Source organism: Meleagris gallopavo, chromosome 16 (genome assembly GCF_905368555.1).
Source record: "Meleagris gallopavo chromosome 16, MGAL_WU_HG_1.1, whole genome shotgun sequence".
Taxonomy (NCBI): Eukaryota; Metazoa; Chordata; class Aves; order Galliformes; family Phasianidae; genus Meleagris; species Meleagris gallopavo.
The window spans coordinates 3,770,294-3,794,385 of NC_139419.1; the positions used below are offsets into that span (position 1 = coordinate 3,770,294).

Genomic DNA, 24,092 nt, shown 5'->3' on the forward strand with positions numbered 1-24,092 from the left:
ATCTTTCCCGAGCTGCAGTGAAAGAACAGAGTGATAACAACATTTCATAGAAGCACTGACCCTCTTTCTTTATGGCAGGTTTGAAGCACTGGAGTAAGAGTGCATGGTGCTAAGGAATTATAACAGGGAGCCTTGTCTGAGATCCCATCTCTCTGCTCTTGTGACTCTCCAAAGTGAAAATCAGCCATCCACTAGCTCTCATCCATCTCCCTTTCCACAGTGTTCAGCACACAGCCCTGCACACCAGCACTGCTGTCTCCCAGGGTCTCACATCTCACTGGCCTTCCTCTCACGCCTTGTTGGCTTCCTCCTTAAGCCCTCGTTCAACTCCATTGCATCTCTAGCAATCTATATGGAAAGCAGAGCTCTCGGTTGCCATCACTTTTGTCCCTTCTAACGGTGCTGTGGCTGAGGGACTTTGTTGGGCTGACTTTCAGCAGAGTGCTGGGGTTAATTAATACAAAGCACTGCACATGGAAGTGCCTGGTCTAAGTGCATCCCAGCAGCTGAGGTTGAAACACTTCTGTACTTTGACTTTGTTCTTGTTTCTCTGTCTTCATTTCTGTGACATTTGTCTCCATTGAGACTTATTTAGTATGCATCAGTTCATGTGAGTTATTATCAAGGCTATTCTTCATTTTGTTATATTACTCCTTGATACTTTTGTATCGTTGCAGTGAGATTGAATTGGGTAATTGCTGTCCCACGGTGTTCTTCTGGAATAGATCCTCTCAGAGAATCCCAGTGAAGTCCCAGCAGTACAAGGAGAATTGGCTAATGTGGCCATGCTCTTACTAGAGCTTTTTCATATGAAAATAAATATTAAGTGGATGTTGTGTGTTCAGAAGTATTTTTCCTTCTTCAGTAGTGGAGGCACACATTGTAAAAAAAAATGAGTGTATGTAATTATCTACATATATCTGCATATACACACACATACTTGTGTTTGCGTTGACCTTTCCCATGTGCAGGTGGGAGTACTGGGTGATGAAGAGGAGTGGGTGAGTCTCCATGAGGTGGACAATGAACCTGATGCTCAGATGCTGGAGGTACCAAACCTTACTCCTTACACTCATTACAGGTAAGAACAGCAGGTAATTAGCTGCAGCATGATTAAAAAAAAAATAGCAACTTGCAGCATGGAACAGCTTTCCTAATCAGGAACAGCTGGTTGTATTTTGTTATCTGAACAAAAGGGAAAAGGTTCACTGTTTCCACTGTTTATACTTAAAATTACTTGTTTGATACTGTTAATTGTAATTTACACGCAGTACAGCTCATAACGTTAAAAGGGAAGCCAAGTGCACCGTGAGGAGGTATTGTGGGTTACTGATATCCTGTGACTTCCCTCATCTGAAGAGTGCACCACTGTAACATCAATCAGTGACAAATCAATTGTAGTTAAACTGGTGCAAACTTGTAATTGCGTATTTACACCAGCTTAAACATTTTATTGATTTAGCTTAATTTGGTAACATCAATTAGATGAAATCTTTGTTTATAAGAATTTCTCGAATTAAACTTAATAGATATATGCAAGGTTTAGGCTGATTGAGGTGAATCTACATCATGGGTGCACCCCAGTTAAATGAGATGGATTTTTAAAATCAATGCAATGCAAATGATGTGTTGATTTAGCACAGGCAAGATCTGAGAATTTGAGATATTCAGTCCTAACCGAAAAATGCTTTATAAAACAGTTTGCTAGGATCTCTACCAAAAAAAAAAGCCAATCGTTAAAGATGGAGAGAGTCATATGTGAAGTGCAGGTTGTACAACAACTGTGTGTTCAGTGTCCATGTAAGTAAGCATCACCTGCACACCTAGCATCTGCATAGAGAAATGCCTTAGGGATAACAAACAATAAGGAAGTATATGATGAGTTTGGGATTTATTTTGTAAACATTGAACTTTTGGTTTGTTTGACTACGACGTTTGTCTCTCTGTAGTATTGTGCTTATTTTCCCTCTGTACCTATTAAATACTGGAGTGACCCCCTCTGATTTTTTTCATCCTCATTCACACGCTAAATTCCTAAGTTCCTTGAATTTTGGCTGGCTGTTTCCTCTCAGGCATGCTCCAACACAGGGATGAGCTTTTGAGTTTTGTTTACTTAGAACAATTATATTTTGTTTTTGGAAATCCAGAAGGTTAGTGCCAAATGTATTTATTGTTCTATAATCAGCTTTAATCATTACACGTCAAGGAAATAAATAATGAGAGCTAATTATGAGAATCCATCTTTATTGGCCAGCTTCTTTTCTACATTTTGTGCCAATGCTTTGAGAGTAGAATCAAGGACAATATTTGTTCAATGCATTTGTTCAATGTGTTTCCTGTGGTGCCTTTTCTAGGGTTGATCAGATCAGATAAACAAACACAGCCGTGTTGACTAGCTCACTCTTATCCCAAATTCAGCCATTAGGTCCAAAAATGCAGTGCTTCATACGAGCAGGTCATGTGCTGGGTACCCCTAATGGCCGTAAATGCCCACGAAGGGTGAGAGCATCTGAAATGAACAGCACGTCTTAATTATTTGGTACTTCCTGCAAAAAGATTTCTCTGAGTCTTCTGTGACCCAACGGGGATTTCTATTGTGGAAGAGATGGTTTCAAGCAGACAGGTTATTTTTTAAAGAGCCATATCCATATTAAATAACTTAATCTTTCTTGTGCAGGAAGCCTGAAAACGCAGCACGAGGATAAATCAGCTTCTTTCAACCAGTAATTGAGGGGAAATGTTATCACTGGTATATTTTTTATATTGACAGGGAATGAGAATATCTGAAGTTTGATATTTTAATACCTTTCTGGATGTATTGTATAAACACTGCAAAAGAAAATCACTTACTGCCAGCATAAGCTCATCAGACTTGGCATAATTAACATAAATTTCTCACACAAATACCTAAGTTTCTAATCGACCCTAAGCTAATCTCATTTTCATTTTCATTTTTTCTAATACCTGAGAGGATCTGAGCACAGTTACCACAAACCATTCAGCCGTGAATACAAAGAGGACCTGCACACAACCACCTTTGCAGGCTGTTGAGTTATACCCGCCCTGTAGCTCCCCATCCCTCCCACTCCAGGGGGCTCTCGGGTTGATCCCACACTCTGCCTCTCCCTTCCACCTCAGGTTCCGGATGCGGCAGGTGAACGTGGTGGGTGCCAGCCCACTGAGCCAGCCCTCACGTGTCATCCAGACCCTGCAAGCCCCTCCAGACGTGGCCCCCAGCAGCGTGAGCGTGCGCACAGCCAGCGAGAGCAGCCTGCGGATGCGCTGGGTGGTGAGATGGGGATGGATGGGTGCAGGGGAGGGGGTGCTGGCAGCTGGGGTGCAGCTCGGTCCCTAGGAGCTGCCTGCAGCTTGGGAATGCTTTTGCCTCGCATTCAGCTTGAGGCTGACGGCAAAATTATTTCCTTTTTTCAGAATAGTCGGAAATCTGAGACTTACCTTAAGTGCCTTATTAATCACTTAAATTGCCTACTGCCACTGCCTCTGCCACTTCATCAGGGGAATATATGCCTGTGTGTAAAACCTTGGCTTCTGAGACTCCAGTTCCACCGTCTGGGTCAATGTGTGGGACAGAAATATAATGCTGGAGCCAATTTGCAGTTTCCTGGGGCTCAGTTGTTTGTGCTGAGTAAAACTGTCCCCAGGAGGTACACAGGGGCCATTGACAGCCATTCTGCAGGTACTGAGCGGTTCAAAGATGGCAAAGTTTGCACATTACACTCCTGTAGGAAAATAGATATGGGAAAGGCTGTGGGGTTATGTGATAAAATCTAGAAACAAAGAATTAATTGCAAAGATGCAGTGGTTGGTGACACCGCTTTGCCCCTTTGACTGTCTCACTTACCACACACCGGGACTTGTTTGGCAATCAGTTTGCTCCAGAATGGTTTTATTTCTCCTTGGGTAGGATTTTCTGGGGGTTACTGTGGTGTGAAGCTGATGAAGCACAGGTTTTCTTTTGCCCACACGTTAGCTTTTCCATGCGTAAACTCAAACTTCAACGCATAAACTTACAGCTGGGAGACAAAATCTGGCTATGGAGACAAGAGGGGGTTTATCCCATCAGTGAGGAATAATTTCAGTTTGCTATTGAAGAGCAGGACTGAGTTCTGAATTCTGAAAGACAGACAGGTCTGACCTGTAGACACTCATGAAATGCCTCAGGGTCCCACCAAATGAACAGTGGTGTCTGTAGGAGAGCTTTGTCACTTATCTGGTAGGACCCACAGAACTCATTCATGGCTTCACCATGCCCACATTTTTAGACCTTTGGTACTGTGCCCACATATCTTACATCAAAATCAACTCCTAGTTGTTTTCAAAAACTTTTAGACTTATGTTTCCTTGCTGCACTGTCTAGGAAGCCTGGTTTTCATAAGTCCAACTGTGCAGGGTTCAGGAGGAGCCAACAGCACAGCTAAAAATGCCGCAGTGTGCCTTTTTCATGCTTGATAACATCAGCATTTGAAAGCATTTAATCTTTCTTTCTCAAGACCTACAGGTGAATCTGTGTCCCTCTGGGAGCTGGGAATTCCTTCCTTCCAACAGAACAGGGGTCACATTTTTAGCCCTGCTTGCCTGCAGGGTATAGTCTTCTGTGCTGTGAAATGTTAATGGATATCAAACTTTGCCAGTGAGTCAGAACTGAATCTCAGCCATCTGTAGCATCGTGTAGTTAGTTTTATGAGGAAAAACTTGAAACTTCATGAAGTAGGCTAATTATTTCATATTTTAATCTCTGAAATTGCTTGGGGAGTTGGAATACTGGAATAAATCTCTGCTGATAAATGAGCAGGGAGAGAGTCAGTAAAAAAAAAAAAAAATTTTTTTAAAGTACGATAAATGAATTTGTCACATGCTTCAGCAATTTATCATTCATTTCCATATTTAATCACAAAGTCCTGAATATATTGCATTGGTTTCATCTCTGGTGATGCACCCACAGCAAGTGGCATAGTTCTGTCTGCGTATCGATGTGGCACGAAATTAAAGTTAAAATTGAAATCTCAAACAACACAGAAATTAGAGGCCATGCAATGTAAATCAGCCCTTTTGCCATCTTGTGACCTTACACAAATTCAGACCACCCTGGTATGCCATTTGCTGTAATATTGGGCTTTTCTTTGGATTTCTCCCCAGCCCCTGCCCGACACGCAGTACAATGGCAACCCAGAGTCCGTGGGCTACCGTATCAAGTTCTGGCGCGTGGATCTGCAGCCTTCCGCCCTGCTGAAGGTCATCAACGACCGGCTGGAAAGGGAGTGCACCATCGAGGACCTGGAGGAGTGGACGGAGTACGAGCTGCAGATCCAGGCCTTCAACGCCATTGGGGCAGGACCATGGAGCGAAGTGGTGCGAGGTCGGACGCGGGAGTCCGGTGAGTCAGAGCCCCGCGTCGGCTGGGAAGGACAAATCAGAGAATTTTCAGCATCTGATGCCTTTTTTGGTTCAGTTTTTTTTCTTGTTGACCCATTAAATCAAAAACAGAGGGAAAACGAATGATCTCTGGATGCACTGAAGGCGAAAAAATATGGAGACGTTTGAGGGAGCTTATTTATATATTTAAGAATTTTACTCCTCTCATGTTCTCATACATAAACCTATAAACCTGCATGAAAGGTTTGTTTAAACCTTGTTTATTTAAAGCAAATAAAACAACCTCTTCCTGCTCCTGCCACAGTTTGGCAGCATCACAGGCAGCACAAGGAGTTCATGTCCATCCTTCTCTGCCTCTTCTTCCTCCTGAACAGCTTAACTGCCCCTCATTCTCCCCTTTCCCAATGCACTCCTGGCCTGAGGCAGGTTTTCTGGCAGTCGTGGTTATCTGAAACTTAATTTCAAGCACTACGTATTTCTAAAAGGGCACAAATTATTTCAGAGGGCTAATGAGCCACATGGAAGTGAGATAATTATTTGAGCTTTTGATGACACATTTTCAAAACTACCTTCTAAAACTGTGTACAGAAGGTTATATAGACATAACCTTCATGTAGACATAACCTTTATGTAGACATAACCTTCACGTAGACATAGAGCACAGGTACTGTGTTGTCTGATTCATTCATGCTATCATAGAGATTTCAAACAGTGTCAGCAAACTCACAACTTTGGGCAGCAGTAAATTATTGTTAGCACTGCAGCAACATTAAAAACAGATCCTGAAAAGCTGCTCTCTGGCTGTTAGCTTCCACATCACCTATTCCCAAACCTGCCCTGCATGCACCTGATAAATTAAAATTTATGTTGCAGGTGAATAAAAGAATAGATGACACACATGGTTTAAAAGCTAAGTACTAAAAAAGCTCTTTGTGACTTGTATTTATGCAAAGCCCAATGCTGATATTTTTTCTTACTTTTTTTTTTCCATTTTTCTTCATGAAAATGTTTTGGAATTCAATTATATCCATGCCCCACCTTGATAGGTACATACGAGCATGCGTGTGCACTGTGCACTACGCAGCATCATTTGGCATGAAGCGTGAGAGCTGTGCAGAGTGCACGATTTGCTCTGCTGCCTCACGTAACTGTCCTTTGAACTGCTGAGAAGAAGGCTAGACAAAGTCATCCTACTCCATTAAAGTGGTGCTTTTTGGGAAGGAGTAATTGGAAAGCTATTGCCAGAGGTATTTTAAACAGGGCATGTTTGTACTGGAGTTAGAGATAGCGTGACCTAGACAAAGTAGTTTTGAAGTGTTTTGTGTCATAATAAAAAGATACCACGTTCTCCGTTTTCTCCTTTCCACTGCTCTTCAAACACTTCTTTTGAAAGGAAGTAAATACTAAGATTAAGCAATTTCATAAAACCTTAGGATTACAGTGCTCTTGCTCAGCATCTAAAGATCAGAGGTTACACGTGAGTGTTTGGCATTTCCTCTTGCAGTATTCAAAGAGGGTTGACTTGATACTGATTTTACAAGGCACGCTGAAACCAGGATCAGAATAATACAAAGCTGTGATCTGGGCCGTAAGGACTCATTTGTGTGTGTGGGTTTTTTTTTTTTCATGTACTTTCTTTGATACTAACATCTGATTTCTTGAATAGAGCAAGTCAAGGCTCAGACTTGTAGTTGCATCTTTTTAGGTTTGCGGGAAAAAAAAAAAAAGCGCTGGCATAGCAGCAAGCTGCGTGAGAGGGAATCTGCACTTAACCTGTGTGCACCTCCAAATGGAGTTAAAATATGGATAAAAGTTACCTGTACCCAGAGAAAGAGGTCAAAGCACTTTTTAGAACTGGCTTTTGAATTATGAGAGAAATTGCACGTATGCTTTCAAAGTACTTTAGGTCTCCTAAACATTATGGTGATAACTGCAGAGTAACAAGCTCAGTTTCCACTCTATACACTGTAAATGATAGTGGGCATGATAAAGAGAAAGCAAGAAAGTGTGAAGAATTGTAATGTGTAGAGAAACTTTGATGGGGCCGATTTGTTTTAAACATAAACCCTCTTATTTTTAAAGAGTTCATCCCAAATACACCTCACTCAGTGCCTTGATATCTTCAGGCATTCAGTTACACAAGTGTGTGTGCTTGCCTCACAGAATGAGCTCCTACATGAGCACGGGCACACGCACATAGCAAGGATCAGTCCCTTGATTTGTCAGAGCCTGACCTTCACGAAGCAAGTTACCGTGTGATAAAGCATGGCTGGGTAATTCAGATGTGGCCCAGTGTCACTGCAGAGATTTGTCAGTATGTACAAGCTGAGAGTGGGCCCTGATATCTAATTTTATAGGCAAAATGCTTCCATGCTGTGCTGCAGCTTTGTTGCTTTTGCCATGAACCTAGCTCCAAACTTGTACTTCTTAATTGATGTCAGATGTACCATATGCCAGCTTAATTTTTACTTTCAGAAAACAATTAAGGGTATTCAGCTAAAATGAGCTGCAAAAAATGAAAATAACCACGTCATCACACTATCTGGCTTTTTTAGAATGCCAGAATACAAACTAGCTTATTGAAGGCTGCTTTGGGCCCAGTTAAAGACATGCAACAGCATCATTTGCTGTATATTAAACACGGTTTTATCAGATGTAGAAAGAGGATGCGTGATCTTAGATGTCAACACAGATAACTAAAAAACTTGAGTTGTTATTGAAGTCCCAGTGCAAAGTACCAGTAACTCTATAATTTCCTACATTTGATCTTCTAAAGCACATCGTGCGGCTGGCACTTTGCTGGATTAGCTAATCATTTCGTTTCGGTCTTTCCAGTTCATTTCTTTCAAGCTCTGAGATTTTTTTTTTGGACACTGTTGCTTGGCTTCTGCTCTGTTCTTGCAGGTTACTAATGAGAGCTCTGCTTTGGAGCTTCCAGCAAAGTCTTCAGTGCAACGGATAAGGAAACAGCATCAGAGTTTGCAGGGGAAAGAGAGATTATACGCCTCACTCGAGTCACTGATCAGTCATAGCAAACCGTAATTACTATGAAGCAGGATATCCTGAGTGAGGAGAGGGGTTGGATAAATGGATGTTACATTTCAATTCATTCTTTAAAGGGTCATTCAAACTGTGTTGCCTGATAAGAGCCGGGCAACAATAAAATCTGTAATATCAGTTGCACACCCTGAATTCGTACATCCATATTAAAAAGTAATTCTCAACACCAGTATGACAGTAGCACTGGAAAATTAATGTAGAACGAAATACACGATGAGTGCAAGGATGTTTGCCATTCAGGTGCTGGGCTGAGATTCCTCCCCAGCGTGAGGGGACGTTGAGCTGTTCTGGCCATTGCTGGGGATTAAGAGGAGTGTGGGCTAATAAACCTTCCCATCTGCCATTCTGTTCTTTGTGAGCTTCAGCATCCCCCTGCCAGCAGCAGGGTGACACAAACACCTCAAAGCAGCCATGCACACAGGGCCAGCCAGCCACAGCCCGACCCTTTGTGAATTTGGGATATCTGGTGGCTGCTGATCAAAGGGGAAAAGAAATATTTGTAAAATAAAGGAACTTTTGCTCCTGAAAGGGTTCAAACCAGATAAAATAAAAATAAATGTGGCTGGAAAGGGCTTCTTTCCTCTTTGTGTTCTGGTTTCCCGTGACCCACCTCCACCCTTTCTCTCTCCAGAAGTGATTCATGTGGGAGTAACTCTTTGTGAAGATCTACAGATAAAGTTGTGGCAGCTATCCAAAGACATTCATGGCTCCTGGCAATCTATTTTCCTTTAACATAATTATATCCTTGTGGGGGATAAATCTAGGAGATTTAAAAAAAAAAAAAAAAAAGAGTATTTCAGCATTAGACGGGAAAAAAAAATCGGATTTCAGTCTGCTGCAATGGTGTGTGATGGTGCCCTGCTTCTCGTGTCCCAAATAATTGGTAACAGGGAAATTGTTTCAGAAATGACGATCTCTGTGGTTAACCTTGAGTGCACAGGGGTGGGGGCTGTGTATTTTATTTTTCCATTTATATTAATTCTGGTGCCATACTCATTATCTTGCTCATGTTGCTAGGAGATTCGGGCTAGCCTTCAAACCAGCTGATCTGTTCTTTCATTCGGACAGCCAGGGAAGCATTACTTTTTGGCAGAGATTTGTGCTCCGCTTTGCGATGTACTCAGAACCTAATCAAGCCTTGCTGTCCATGAGTACTCATGTAACATAACTTGGTGAATGTTCTCTCGAGGTCTGACAGGTGTATCATGCTTTAGGAGAGATTATACCCTTCAGATGTTGGAAATGCCATGAGGAAAAAAAAAAAAAAAAGAAAAAGGGCAGCATAAAATGTGAACTCTTAAAAATAGTCTCTGGTTCTGCTTGCGTAACACTGCATAGCTATTGAGCTTGCCCACAAAAGCTTGCAGTTGCCTGATGGTTCTGCATTGGGTTGAGTTTTAATGGCATGAGAAAATGCAGGTTTGCTCCTCTGTCGAGTAACAGAAAATTACAGTGTTCCTGTGCCATCCGTTCTAATAATGATCTTGGTTTCATAAGAGCCAATTTTACAACATAAATGAAATAGGCATATCTTTCATTTACACCGTATCAGTCCCTGAAAATACACCTTGCCTTAATGTATCTGTCTATAATTGATGTATTGCAAATGTTAAGCACCATCACATAATCAAAAGGCTTAGAGGTTAAAACACTTCTCACTGAACTGGGAGGTCTGGGTGCAATCCAGTGGCTGGAATTATTGCTAACTCTAGACAAGATGCTATAATTTCCTTTTGAATAATATAGGAAGCCAGGATGGCATAAAACTTCATGTTAGAACAGATCGTACTATAAGATAAACTCCCATTCATAAAGATTTTTCACTTTTGGCAAATGTATGGGAGAGAAAAACCTGGGAGATAGACTCTGTAGAAGTCCAGCAGTCTCAACTCTAATTACTGCAAATATAAAGAACCTGAAGTTTATTCATGTCTGCCTGTATTTAGTGCCTGTCTGTAGACAGTGCTTAGCGGTGAGTGTTAAGCTCTTTACAAATATTGTGTTTCTTACATGAACTGGTAAAAGAATGTGAAGTAAGCTGAAATGTAAAGGTGGTGTATAATGAATATGAGAGAAGAACTCTATTATCTAGAGTGTATCTGAGTGCTTTGGGATTAGGGATCCAAGGGATCCCAAAACAATCCCAAGCAGACAGGGAAGTGGAGCAACATCATCTGGAAAGCCTTACCTCTGTTGTCTTTGATTCCAGTTCCCTCTGCTCCTCCTGAGAACGTGTCTGCTGAAGCCGTGAGCTCAACCCAGATCCTTCTGACTTGGTCTGCAGTCCCCGAGTCAGAGCAAAATGGTCTCATCCTGGGTTACAAGGTACGCAGCTGGAGCTTCATGTTCACTTTGTTATTAAAGCACTACCTGGCTACATTTTTCTATTTATTATTTATTGCTCACCTGAGGGATGTTAATATCATCCATAACTCAACAGGATGAGTATCAGAAACATGCTGGTTTCAGAAGGGTTGATTGCTGAATTTAATCTCATATCTCGTGAAAAGGAACATTTTAAATGCGTGCCCCTTTTTCAATTCTCATGTAATAACTTTTTCTTTCTGTATTCATATGCATTTATTCCGCATTATTCTGCAGATACTTTACAAAGCGAAAGATTTAGACTCTGAACCAAGGAGCCAAACAGTAAGAGGTAACCACACGCAGTCCTGCCTGCTGTCTGGCCTGCGCAAGTATGTCCTCTATGAGATCCGGGTGTTGGCATTCACTCGCATTGGGGATGGAGTCCCCAGCTCTCCTGCTGTTATAGAAAGAACCAAGGATGATGGTAAGTGTGTGGGTTATCAGAATAAGGGCCTTACTTAGTCCTGATGATAACACCACTTTCTTGTAGTGATGCAAGTGGTGTAGAAAGGCCAAACTGAGGTTGTTTGGATTGTTTTTTGACTTTGAGCTTAAAGGAATTGATCCTCACTCTGCATAACAGCACTGCTCCATTGGCCATGGGATGAGAATTTGGCAGAAAACCAGTTGTCCATTTCCTCTTTCCCCTCAGTTGGTGAAGAGGAACAAATCTAAAATGATTTGTCCTCTGAAGCTCAATGTAGAAAATTTCTACCATAGACAATTTTTAGAGCCCAATTATAAATGCCAATTGATGTTCAATCATGCTCTAAGCAAAAAGTAGAGCACTGCAATTGGAAGCAATAAACAAACCTGGGTCTGCTTGGACTGAAGGAGAGATGTGGAATTTGCAGCTTCAACAGTCCATTCTCGTTTTCCAAAAGAATAAGGACTGAGCCAGGAAGGGTTCATAGCTGCCTCTCTTTGTAGCCTCCTCCATGAGCTCAGGGTCTCCGGAGTACAGTTTGTTTTGATGAGAGACCCTAAGCAGCCCCTTCCTCATCCCAGTTCTGTTTGAACACATCTGTGGGGTGAGAGCATTCCTGCTGATGGAGTTTGACAGAAATTTAATTCAACTCTTAAAGCATTTCTGGCTTTGCAGTTGCTTTTAGTATCATTGCCTTTTCACTATTAAATGATGGATAATGTCTGTGTAAGAGGCTTCTGCTTATTAGTCCCGATGAATGAAAAATAGAATAGAAAAAAACAAAAAGAAATCTCTTTTCTCATCAAAATGCTCCCAGTAGAAACAGAATAAAAACTGGTATCTACAAGGAACTTCATTAAAGATGTTTGGTTGGGCTGCAAACATGTTCAGACTCCTGGCGTTTACTGCAGTGCATAAGGACAGGGATGGGATGGAGTGGCAATAGGGGTGGGATTTTGTGGTGACAAGAGTGGGACAGAGCAGGAACAGTCGCTCCCAGGGATTTCTGTAGCCGTTTTCTCAGCATTCAGCCTGTGTGGTGATTTTGAAAGGAAACAAAGATAAATTAATATTAGCAGAACTCTGCAGGGAACGAAAGAGCAGTCACAGAATTGTACTCATCAGACTATAATGTGAAATATTTAAAACTGTTTGTTTTAGATAACCCCATTATAGCAGTTCCCTCCTTAAGTGCCTGTTGGCAAATGGTACAAATTGTTCTTCCTTCTCCGTACTCCTGACATAAATATGTTGTGTCTCCTCTGGGCTCCGCTTAATTAAATGTATCATCAGGGGTGAGGCAGGTGGAATTTGTGCCGAAGGGGAAATTTTGGAGATGCAAATGTGTGAATTAACATCTCCTCACCTCGCAAACTCAGGATGGCCATTGCAGCTGCCAGCTGTCTGCATCAGCGTGCATCGGGTTCGCTGCCTCAGACCTCTGTGTTTAGAATGCACATGTAAAATCAGAAGGCAGTTCAAAGCCAGCACTGGGGCCACAGAGAGGAGATATTATTCAATTCCAACACCTGTGGATGGAATTCCTCTGAATCCTTGCGTTTTGCATGCATATGGGTGCTCCTAACCACCCATTTTTTATTGGTGAGCTACAGCTTGGCTGCCTTCTGTGCAAAGTGATTGGGAAACGTGTAACCTCTCTGACGCTTTGTGCCTGCTGGCACTACCTCTGTCCCCCTACAGCCCCCGGGCCACCCGTCAGGCTGGTAGTTCCCGAAGTGAGGCTGACATCAGTGCGCATCGTCTGGCAGCCACCAGAGGAGCCCAACGGCATCATCCTGGGTAAGGAGCTGGGAGGAGAGGGTTGGGAGCAGAGAAGCTGTGGCTGTTGGGTTTTCCTTCTGCTTGCACGTTGGGTTAGAAACCACGCTTAAGCAAATCTGTGGCTAAAGAGAGGAAAATAAGTCCTGCGGTGAGAAGGGAAGTTCTGCCAGGCTCCGCGGTGTGTGTTTTCTCAAATCAGGATTACACTGCATTCCTGATGCTGTGTTTGAATTTTCATCTGTCCATCTATATTTGTACATATAACCTGTTGAGCTGCAGCAGAGCAGAGTGGGATTTTCTCCTCTTTTCCTTTCCTCCTCCTTGCCATGCATCCCTGACGTTTCATGAGTGCTTCCATTTTGCTGCTTCGTCCAGCCAATACTGTCTGCCAGGTTGCAAGGTGTTAAATCACACTTGGTTTTTTATCAAAGGCAACAGGGGCAGCAAGGCACGCCAGGAATTCATGACAAACCTCCTTACCTTCCTGCTCTGATAACTCTTGGGTTACCCAGAGCACACCAGCAGCTCCTTGTACTTCTAAAGCATTGAAGGTTTTTACAATGCAAGGATCCATTCGTGCATCTTAAGTCAATGTATCTAATATTTACACAGCGATTCTGCCTGTGTTCTGTGCTGATCTGGAGCACATTTTGTGGTAGTCCAAGCAGGTGAGTGAGATAATCCCTATAAATATCTCTTTAGATAAAGGACTGGTCTGGTGCTGTGTGTAGCTCTTGAGTCAAGAGCTCAGGGTCTTTGCTGAGGTGTGCAGTTTCTAAAAGTTCTTGTGGTTAATCCTGGCACCTGGAGACACAGAGTAAACATCAGATGGGATCCAAAGGTGCTCGAGGAAGCTTGGCTTCCAGGCTGCCTTGTTGGTTTGATTTGTTGCTTTTGTTTTAAGGATCTGTGTGTCCTATAATCTTTCTCTGTGTAGAGGTTGGGATTTGATTCACAGGATGTGGTTAAGGAGGAAAAGTCACTTGGTACACACGATGAGAAAGTACTACAGATATTTAGATGCCCCCCCACTGTTTCGATGTCTCACCTTGCTGCACTTGGTCAGCATCTTTTGCTGAAGTTTCAAGTCCTGTGGAATAAGAACTCTTCTATTCGGGCTTCCCACAGTGCCCTGTGCAATTCATCCACTTCTTGTTCAATTTGTGGTCAATGCCACAGTGCTGATGACAAAATCTCACAAATACAGAGCTGGGAGGAAAGGTGGAAGGGTATTCCCTTAAAGAGTGCTCAGCATGGAGACTGCAGGCTCCTGTGACCCGCACAGTCCATTCCCAGTCATACATCCCAGGGTGCCTGGCACTGCCTTGCCTTTTTTTGCAGCGCTGCTGTTGTAACTAAGTAAGTTTATGACCTGCTATTAATTCCTGCCTTTTTTCTGCAGTACAATTCCAGGTCAATCCTTCTTTTACACGTACACTAAGCTTTTTATTTTCTGTAAGTGCAATGCTCTGCATGTATTTTTATTGAATTTCAGCTTTCTGACTCCAGACCAACTCTCCTCATTATCAGAATCACTTTAAATTACCGTCTTGTCCTCCAAAGGGCTCAGAACCGCTCCCAATTTGGTTTCAGTTTTGAAGTTTGCAAGCAGAATGGCAATTCCATCAACCGGGTCATTAATGAAAGTATTGAACAGAAACAGACTCGGGACTTATTCTCGTGAGACCTTACTTAATATATCCTATCCATTTCTCAGCCAGCTATTGCTAACAACATTTTGACTTTTTCTTTTAAGCGATCACAGCAGAATGTGCCATATTTTTCTTAGGTTCTGTCTCTCTGGCTTGTTTCTGACAGGGCTGCTTGGAACCATATTAAAGCCTTACTTAAAGTCAATGTGGATCATATCTACTCTTCCCACCTGGCCAATTACACTGTCAAAGCAGAAAACAGATTATTTGGTATTTATTATTTGTTCCAGACAAATACATATTAGCTGTTCTCTGGCAATTTATTATCCCTGTGGATGGTTATATATTTACTCATATTTTTTCCAGGGTCTTTCTGGGGTATTAAACTTTGGCTTGATTTGTCCATAATTCCTTTGGTCTTTCTTCCTCCATTTTATGAGATAAAGCATTTAGTTTGCCCTTCGGTAATATTCTGGGATGTCACCTATCCTCAACAAGTTCTTGAATATAATCACTGATTATTCAGAGATGGCTCCTGCTAGTTATATAGCACTGCAGGGCAAATTTCATCAGGCCTTTCTGGCTTGATTACATCTAGCTTAGCTAAATATTCGTTAACCTGCTCTGTATTCTAGCCTACATCCCTCCTTCTATTGTTGTCAGTTTTAATTTGTGTTAAGTATCTAGTTAATAATCAACTTTTTTGTGTGTGAAAATGAAGCAGCCGAGGTGTCAGCCTTGTGCTCTTCTGTGTCACTTGTCTTGAGCTCATCTTTTATTCCTAATAGTTGACCTCTCCTTCTCTCTCTTGTATTTTGAGTATCTTTCCAAAACCTTTCTCGTTGCCTTTCCCCTTTAAGTTTGAACTCACCTGCACTGTAGCTGTTCTGACTTTATCCCTATGTGCCATTGCTGTCTATTTATACACCCCCTCAACAACCCATCCTGTTTCAACGTTTAGTACAATTCAGTTTTGAATTTGAAGGCATTAGTGAGGTCTGAATGCAAACATATTGGGCTCTTAACATCTTTTGTCTGCATTGGGATCATTGTACCTTTATTTTTGTCTCTTTTAGAACAGTCTGCTAACCTGAATTCCTTTTTCCCATAGAATTCCTTCCCAGGGGGCTCTACCTACCAATTGCCCCAGTCCACCTCTTTGAGGTTCATTGTCTTTATTCAACAGCTCTCCCTCCTCTTTTTTGTTTGGTAGCAGAAAAATTGAGGCCCATGGAGGAAGCAGTTAACTGCCGATGTCAGAGAGAAACAGAAAAAATTACTCACGCTGAGTTATTTCTGTGGTCTTTTCGAGGAAGTGAGGAGTGCTTCAAAAATAGCTAAAAAATCAGTGTGGCGTTGTAACTAAAGGTTGCATGTTTACCTTCATTCTTGTGCACTGTTCAAATCTTATTGCTGCAATGAACTTTTGAAACAGCATTGTACCTGCCACAGCCAAGGTCAGTGAAGTAGAATTAGTGGAAAAAACGAGTTAACATAACTTTGCAAACCGCCCTGTTATTCACCAGTGGGGCTGCAAAGAAAAAAATACTTTTTTTCTGCAAGAGCAACTTCTATTCCCAGCTTCTGAACTAATGTTCCTGCTCTGCTGGCTTTGTCCTCTGAGTATACAAGCACCTTTGCAGCTAACATTTTTGTAATCTACATCAAAACATGTTCTAGCATTTCAGAGGGAGATTAACAGGATGAAATACTGGCAGGCACCAAGAGGGAAAACTGCTTGTTTGTTTGTTTAAATATTTTACTGTGAAGGCCTGCTAGATATCTCTACTTCTCCTTTTGGGAGTGTTGCAGTAACCAACTTGAGGCTTAACTCCGTCTTCTTTTTGGCGCTCCATTCAGCAGCACCCAGCGTAGCTCCTTCAAACACCGTTAGAGGAAAACGATGCATTAATGTGTGTATATGCAGTTCTGTCAGTGAGCTTTGCCTGTGCCAAGAGCTGAGCCACACTTGCTGGTTAGTATTCCTCACGGTATCCTTGCGTTTAGCGTTTACCTGAAGCTTACAGCGAAAGAGTGTAAGAACTCCACTGAGAATTAGAACCGAAATTGGATGTAATCCATGTTTGCAAACGCATATTTTGATCCTGGGCTGCATTTGCACACCCGCTGGCCCTTGAACAGATAAGCAGTAAAATCAACAAACTGGATTGCTGCTCCGCTAGGCAGACCGTAACCTCCCAGTATCGTTTGGCTCTCCCTAAGTTCTGTGACAAATTAATAAGTGTTTGTATCTCTGCTGCACCACGGCCTGCATGAGCGGGTGCTGTCAGTTCTGAAGGGCTTTGTATGGTGATGAGCTTGAAAACTCTTCTATATTCATGGGGTGTTGTCATCTTCCTGCCTGTTTGCTTTGGGGAATCTGGTGGCTGCGTTAGTGACCTAACGTTTAACAGGCAGTTCAGACCGTTGCCATTTACTGAGTTCAGAAAGCGTAGCTCATGAAACCGCTCGCAGTTGTGCAAAAAATATTTAAGGAGATGCTAATGCAAAAATAAGCCTCATTTCAATGAATAAATAAACTGCCAAAGAAATGATCTTTCAAGGCTTTTTTGTGCAGTTTGGCTGGTGATTCACAACTCCAAATGGCAAGAGATTTGGGACACCCAATGCTGTGTAGGGAAAAAAGAAAAATGAAGAGAAGAATGTGCATTCTTCTGACTGAGTATCCAGCTGGTGAACTTTCTGTAAGATACTCCTACCCTGGAAAACTTTGCTCTGATCACTTTTTAAAGATTTTGCTTTCATCCGTAGCCTTTGATATTGTTTTCATCTAATGCATATGTGACATCGTGTTGCTGTCATCACGTAGGGGAAGGAAGCTTCCATGCAGCAGACCTCAAGCATACATTCATTTGAACTCTTTCAACTCTTTCCATCTATCTCTTTGATTTGCCTCATTTGATTTCACCCAACATTTCCTATCTTCTCGTCTCTCTTGTAGCCGAAGATCATCAGCTTCATAATTGCATCTTTTTCATCTTGTGTTAGCCCAAGTCATTATCCAAACTGCCGTTTAAATACTGCATCTTCTGCGTCACTCTGAAAAAAAGAGCAACGATGCTTAAGGCAGAATGTCTCTTGGCTCCCCAATGGTCTAACAGTGGAAGGTGATGTAGGGGATCACACTCAGACACTGAGTGCATCTCAGGTTTGTGGGCAGCAACAAAAGCTCAGATGCACGGGTTGGACATGCACCTTCAAGTCAGGTCAATGAGAGAAAACATCACAAAGCTGCAGGTTACGGTCATGGAATCCACAGCTGTAAGTTGTTACAGAGGTACAGATGAGTGTGTGTTTCCTTGCCTGTTCCATGCATGTTTGTAATTGGCTTTCTGGCATGGGTACCACTAGTTAGCAGTAAATAGTTATCTTTCTATTCCCTCCTTACATTTTAGCTACGTTTTATATTTTACAATAGTTTAGAAAAGAGAGAAAATCATTTGACAATGATATGTCCCAGATATCATACTTATCTTTTAATAACTAGATAAATCAAGTTTCCTATTCTTTTAATGCTCTCGGTTTCCCTGCAGGTCTTACTCCTTACGTCTTATGTCCCTTTATCAAATTTCTTTAGCCATCTTAGTTGCTTCTTCCTTCATCTTCCCTGCTGCTGTAGAAATTGCCTCAGAGCTTTTCTTTTACTATTTTTTCCTCTTTATTGAGATCTTGCACCAGGGTTCTCACTCCTGCATTCCGCACATCTGTAAAAAAAAAAAAAAAAAAAAAAGATCATAATGTATCCATTTATTCTCCCCATTGCTGTCTGTCATTCTGTGGACTTCCTGAGATCAAAATACACATAGTATTAAAGATACAGAAATACTGCAGTGAGGCATATGGGGCCAGCAATGAGAAAGCTGGTGCAGTGGTTAAGAGGAGGTCACTGGCAGGAGAACAAGTAAGATGTTCAAAGGGTAAGATCCCAAGGTTGTGTTGCCAGCTTAGCATGCTTCAGGAGCTCTGAAAATCAGGCTTTTTTACCTAGGAATGCAGCATTATGCACCCATGGAAATGCTGTAGGGATATGCCCAGTGCACAGCTGGATACCCTTGGCAAAAATGAACCCTGCTGTGTTGGAAACTTTCCCTTCCTAATGTGCGATCTCAAATATGGGCAGCCACTGTGTACTGGGGCACTGCCATGAAGCATCCCTGTGCCCAGCTGTACCCATAGCTTGCTGGAACCTGGTGCTCTGAGAGCCTGGTCGCTCCCAGAAGTGGCTGCAATCAGGTTTGTTCCTTGGAGGCAGCTACGGCTGCTGCCCCACATCTCCTAGCAGCTGTAGGAAACAAAAAAAGGGCAAAGAAGTGCTGGGGCTTCATGCATAGTACCGTGAGAATCAGCACACCAAAATTATGTATCCCAATTAAATTTCACTGCTTATGTACCATACAAGTATGGCATTCACTGGGGAGAGCATATGAACTCTATATCTTTTCTGTGAGCAGTTATGTGGCAATTGTCGCACGTTCCCAGTGAAAAATAAATGTCATTGATTTTGTCTAATAGCCACAGGTAAGACACACTCACCAGTTCCCATGCCCTGACCTTTATGAATGAAGCACACCAGGTTTGGCTCTTGTTCTCGTTACAGCCAGAATTTGGTGGGAGTTCAAACGTTAGCTGAGATATTAATTTCAAGAGAAAGAGACATTCTCAGGTGTCTGCGGGCCCCTTTGTCTTTTGGAAGATGAGCAGAGAGTTGGCAGTGTCGTGTCATGACTGTTTTGTTTTCGTCTGCTCTGATTTGGATGTGTTGGCTGCCCTCCGCCCTGCGTCGCTTCATGAAGCATTTAATCATACAGTGCATTCGGCTTGGGCAATAAAGCCTCACACCAGTCCTGTATTAATTGATTTTGGAAGTCAGCAGTTGGACTGAAAGTTACATGGAGCTCCAAAAGTGAGAGCCTGATTTGATTGCTGGATGTACAGAATGGCTTTGAACATTTGGCAGACCCTCTTTGGGGGACAGTTGTTGCTAGTGGTGCGTGAGAGCTCTGGAAGCCTTCCTTTGCACAGTTAGATCATTAATAATGTATGCTAAACCGTAAGCTCGTAATCATCAGGCAGGCAGGTTGGAGTGGGGCTATCATTTGCAGGCATCAACAGGATTGATTATTGAGTGCAGGAGGATTTAAGTGGGACCGCACAGCTTGCAGGCTTCTTCCTTGGGCTGCGGACAGGGACTGCAACAGTGTAGAACAGGAGGATGCTTTTATTGGCAGTCCCGGTATCCACCATGCAGTTATGGGGGAGTAGGATTGCTGAGAGAAAGGCAAGTGCAAAAAGCAGGGTGAAGGGTTAACTTGAGCAGCATGAGGGCTGCACAGCTAGGGCAATCCAACTCTCTGCAGCTGAGAAACTTGGAGCTCCAACGAATGCTGTCACAGTGTGTAATGGACTCTGCACCTTTGCCAAAGACTGCCAGTATGCCGAGGAAAGATTAAATGTTTCTGTGTCTTGTTGGGATGAAGGATGGAAAGTGAGATCCGTTTTGCTGCAGCTAATATCCAGCAGACCCTTGTGTGCATCGCAGTGTGTAATTTCCCCATAAGGTGCTGCGCCTGACTGCGAAGGGCTGGCATATAGCAGAGTTTTATAGCACTAAAGGAAGCAAATTACTTAGTTCTGGTCTCAGTTAAACAAGTAATTACAATAAGCTAATAGTCCTGGTGCTACAGCTAGAAAAAAATCCTAACCTCTCTACTCTCTTCTGCCGGTGCCGTGATTTCAGGCTATCAGATTGCATATCGGCTGGCCAGCAGCAGCCCCAACAAGTTCACAACGGTGGAGGTGGGCTCAACAGTCCGGCAGTTCACTGCTACTGACCTCACCCCCGAGTCAGCATACATCTTCCGGACGTCTGCCAAGACCCGGCAGGGCTGGGGGGAGCCTCTGGAAGCCACGGTGATCACGACAGAGAAAAGAGGTAACGCTTGCAGCCACGTGTTGGGGTGCTTTCCGTTGCATGCCTCTGAGTCTGTGCTGCGCTCACGGGAATTTTAATTACAGGCTGCAGCCTGTAACCCTCCTGCTTCTCATGACATAACCCTGCCCTAAACCATGGCAACGTCATGATTTTGGAAATCTGGTGAGCAAGGCAGGCTTTTATGAGAGCCAGTTCTTCCAACCAGACAGGCTGTTGGGGATTGATTTTTCTATCAGATGCCGTATTGGCCATATGCAGCCTCCTTCTGCAGTCAAAGCTTCTTTTTTTTTTTTTTTCCCCTCAGCTCTCTCATTTTCTAGAAGGATTGCAATCTTAAGAATGTAAGTGAAGGATGAATTGCATTGATTAGGGAACACAGAATGAGAGCTGGAGATCTTGCAGAGTTTCTTAACGTGGCTCCTCCATTGCATCTAAGTCCTGACCCAATATGTTAGCAATTCCTCTGGCCACTCATTGCTGTATACTCAAGCAGAATGTTTGTATTTGGATTGTTTGGGATTTTTCTACTTCTGGCATCAGGCACAAAATTGTTGTTCACAGTCTGCATCCTCAAACAAATTCTGTTCTGTAGGGAGCCTACTTGAAGAAAGCAAGAGCTTGTATGTACTTGAATGAGCGTAGATGCTTAGATATCAAAAGTATCAAAATGTAAAAGACGTATACAAGTTATTAAAGTATCTGGTCTGCATCATTGCGTGTTTCTAATGCTTTGGCTCAGTTCTGCACTCTTAGAATGGATCTCCAGAGCTATCAGAAAAAAACACATTTTCTATTTGTGCATGAACACTAATTTCTCATTCGGAGCCAAAAGAGGGTGTGTTAGCAAAAAACAGGAGTTTAGACTTTCTTTAGGTCTTGCACCAGATGCCATGTTCCAATGCAAAGCACTTATCTGGACTCTTGAGCTGACAGTCAAAGCTACCACAGCAGTGGTACCAGCATCACTCCCTTGTGCATCACTGTGTTCTGTGCCACGTGCCACTCTGACCCACAGTGCTGCCTCTGCATTCATCTTCAGGAGAACTTGACCCTCAAAAATCACTGCCACACAACTTCTGTGATTTATAAAAAAGACAGTTCAGAGAGAAGCACACCTCAGCAGGCAGCCAGAACAAACCTCCATAGAGTTATTTCAGCTACTTTTGAGGTATGCATATGTGCCTGGTCCTGGCTCTTGCCCAAGACATGCACTATAATACTTTAAATGACATTTACTTTTAGACCTTAAAAAGTGACTACCAAGTGGCCTCTCATTTTGAATCTTTGTTACACTTTACCAACTCATTCAGTGCTAGAGCACGGATCTCCCTTGCTATTAGCTCACATCTCCCCTGATACTTACCTACAATATTGTAGGCATTGCCCTGATGTTCAGCCTCCAACAGGAAAGATCAGTGGGGTGCATTTCTACTTCTGTCCTGTGTGATTGGTGCTAAAATTCCCACCAGCACAGCTCTCCAGGTCATGTGCAGCTTTCCCATGCATAACCAGTGCTGTCCTCAGAGAAAGAACCTCTGGAGCGCAAAAAGTGCCTCTACTAAAGATGCTGCCTGTCAAGCAGATTTATCAGCTCAAGGTTTCTTCCACCCTTGTCTGATTGTTGTCAAAGTGGAAGTTTAAAGTCCAATATGTGCAAGTTTCAGAAAAAAAAACACTGCGCCCAATAAAAGTAAACCCTCAAAGCTCAGAGCCTCTCTTTTCAATAAGATGTGCTCAGATTTCCCAGGCTGTTGTTGGGTACACAATGGCTCAAGGCAGAACTCCCAGCTCCACTGCAGGAACAATGATCCCTTGCTGCTATCAGTGCTTTAGGGTTATCTTGAATAGACAAGTCTTAACATAAAGTGAACTCTTTCTCTTTTTGATGGATGGCTCTGCTGTGTCTGTGTGCATGCTATGGGACCGAGTCCCAGGGCATTGAGAGTTAACTGTAGTGATCCCGTATATAAAGCATAGAGAGAAGAATATATAATCTTAAATCAACACGATTAGTATTCTGGATTGGTAAAGAAATTTATCCAGTGCAACTATTCTGGTAAGAAGTAAATAAACAAACAAGCCTGGAACTTGTATACATAACAATAAATATTCTAGAGTGAGAAGATATTTACTTTCCATTAATAAAAATGCATTTAATGTCCTTGTTGTCCTTGATACTGAGATAAGCAGGCATAAAAATTCCCTTGAAAATCACTGAAATTGGTCCCCATTCGTGTCCTTTAGTTCCCTGTGTACTGCCAATAGAAATCTTTGTATTTATAGTGATACCTCTGATTTACAGATCCCAAGCTGTATGGCAGCTGCATTCTCCAGAGGTGCTTCTGTAGTGCTCTGGGTCTACAGAATATCCTTCAGAACAGTCAGCACCAGGGATCCAGGCAGAACAGAGCCACGAGATGTAAATGTAACAAGAAATTAAAAGGAATCCATTGAGTAATATGGCCCAGCCTTACATTCCTGCACAAACAGCTCACCTGAGCATTTGCTCATGGCTAAACTCCCATAAATAAACTCTTCACACTAATGGCTTTGTACATACAGTCAGGAAGTATATCTTGCAACACAGGAGATTTTAAGATCTCCCGTTGGCAGCAGAAGTAAACCCAATCACTGGAGACCAACGGCAAGATCTGACCTGCCCAAAACTGCACACTGCTTAAAGCTTATCAGCAGTATTAAATCCCCACATGACACTCACTTCCTCTGATAAAATAACCCCAAATACCTGTCTCAGCCTGTCAGTGTAAGGCGTTGACCTTTTGCATTGTGCTCTGGATCGCAGGCTGCTGGCACTGAGGAATTCCTGCAGCTAATAGCTTACAGATCTTTTGGCACTGATGTCAGCGAGATCATGCTGCAGAGAGATGCCAAAACATACAGGAAATGTTCTGGAGGATGGCAGGAAAACAAAGTGCTCGCCATACAGAGCTGGGAGGAATCGTGCAGTCAGGGGTGCACTTATATGGAAACGAGTGCTGATGAAGTTGAATTGAATTGCTTCTCAAAAGCAAGTCACTATGGTGTCTCCAATCAATTTCTGCTTTATTACATGCCACACATTTTAATCAGAATCAATAATCTTCATGATAAACAATTAAACAATTATTCCTCACTCTATAGAGTTTCTCTATTGAAATCAATGGAGTGCAGAGACACAGTGACGGGAAAGGAGATCTATATGGAAACAGTGGGGCTGGCATGTTCACACCTGCATTACCATTCCCTGCCTCGTCTGAAAGGTGTGCTATTAATTGCTCTGGAGAGATCTCCTTCAGCATTGGCGCTGCCTGGTTTGACATTGCAGGTTCAAGGGCAGTAAGTGGGAAGGGAAACAGAAGGGAGTCTGTAAGCACACTGAGGAGGTACTTGAAATCCAGCTCTGCCTCCTCCCCAAAATGTGGTTGGGAAGAGCAGCAGCAGGAGCTCCTGATGATCC

At 42.7% G+C, this 24,092-nt stretch overlaps 1 protein-coding gene and 1 long non-coding RNA gene across 12 annotated transcripts in view; one reads left to right on the top strand and one right to left on the bottom strand.

Annotated features, from left to right (window-relative positions):
• Nucleotides 1–24,092, top strand: part of SDK1 (sidekick cell adhesion molecule 1) — a 362,240-nt gene that overhangs the window by 279,130 nt on the left and 59,018 nt on the right. For all 10 annotated transcript variants that reach the window (XM_085237875.1, XM_085237877.1, XM_085237878.1 and 7 more), the window contains 7 exons: nucleotides 972–1,081; nucleotides 3,139–3,289; nucleotides 5,158–5,395; nucleotides 10,664–10,779; nucleotides 11,056–11,245; nucleotides 12,950–13,048; nucleotides 20,441–20,635. In XM_085237875.1, the coding sequence (XP_085094001.1) occupies nucleotides 972–1,081; nucleotides 3,139–3,289; nucleotides 5,158–5,395; nucleotides 10,664–10,779; nucleotides 11,056–11,245; nucleotides 12,950–13,048; nucleotides 20,441–20,635 (1,099 nt within the window). The remainder of the gene's footprint in view (nucleotides 1–971; nucleotides 1,082–3,138; nucleotides 3,290–5,157; nucleotides 5,396–10,663; nucleotides 10,780–11,055; nucleotides 11,246–12,949; nucleotides 13,049–20,440; nucleotides 20,636–24,092) is intronic.
• Nucleotides 11,239–23,497, bottom strand: LOC146543227 (uncharacterized). Of its 2 annotated transcripts, XR_014886860.1 has the most exons (3): nucleotides 23,382–23,497; nucleotides 18,251–18,407; nucleotides 11,239–17,742 (listed from the first exon to the last, which is right to left on the bottom strand). It is a non-coding gene; the product is annotated as an uncharacterized LOC146543227 (long non-coding RNA). The 2 variants fall into 2 exon arrangements; XR_014886859.1 differs by lacking the exon at nucleotides 11,239–17,742 and having other exon boundaries at nucleotides 18,158–18,407.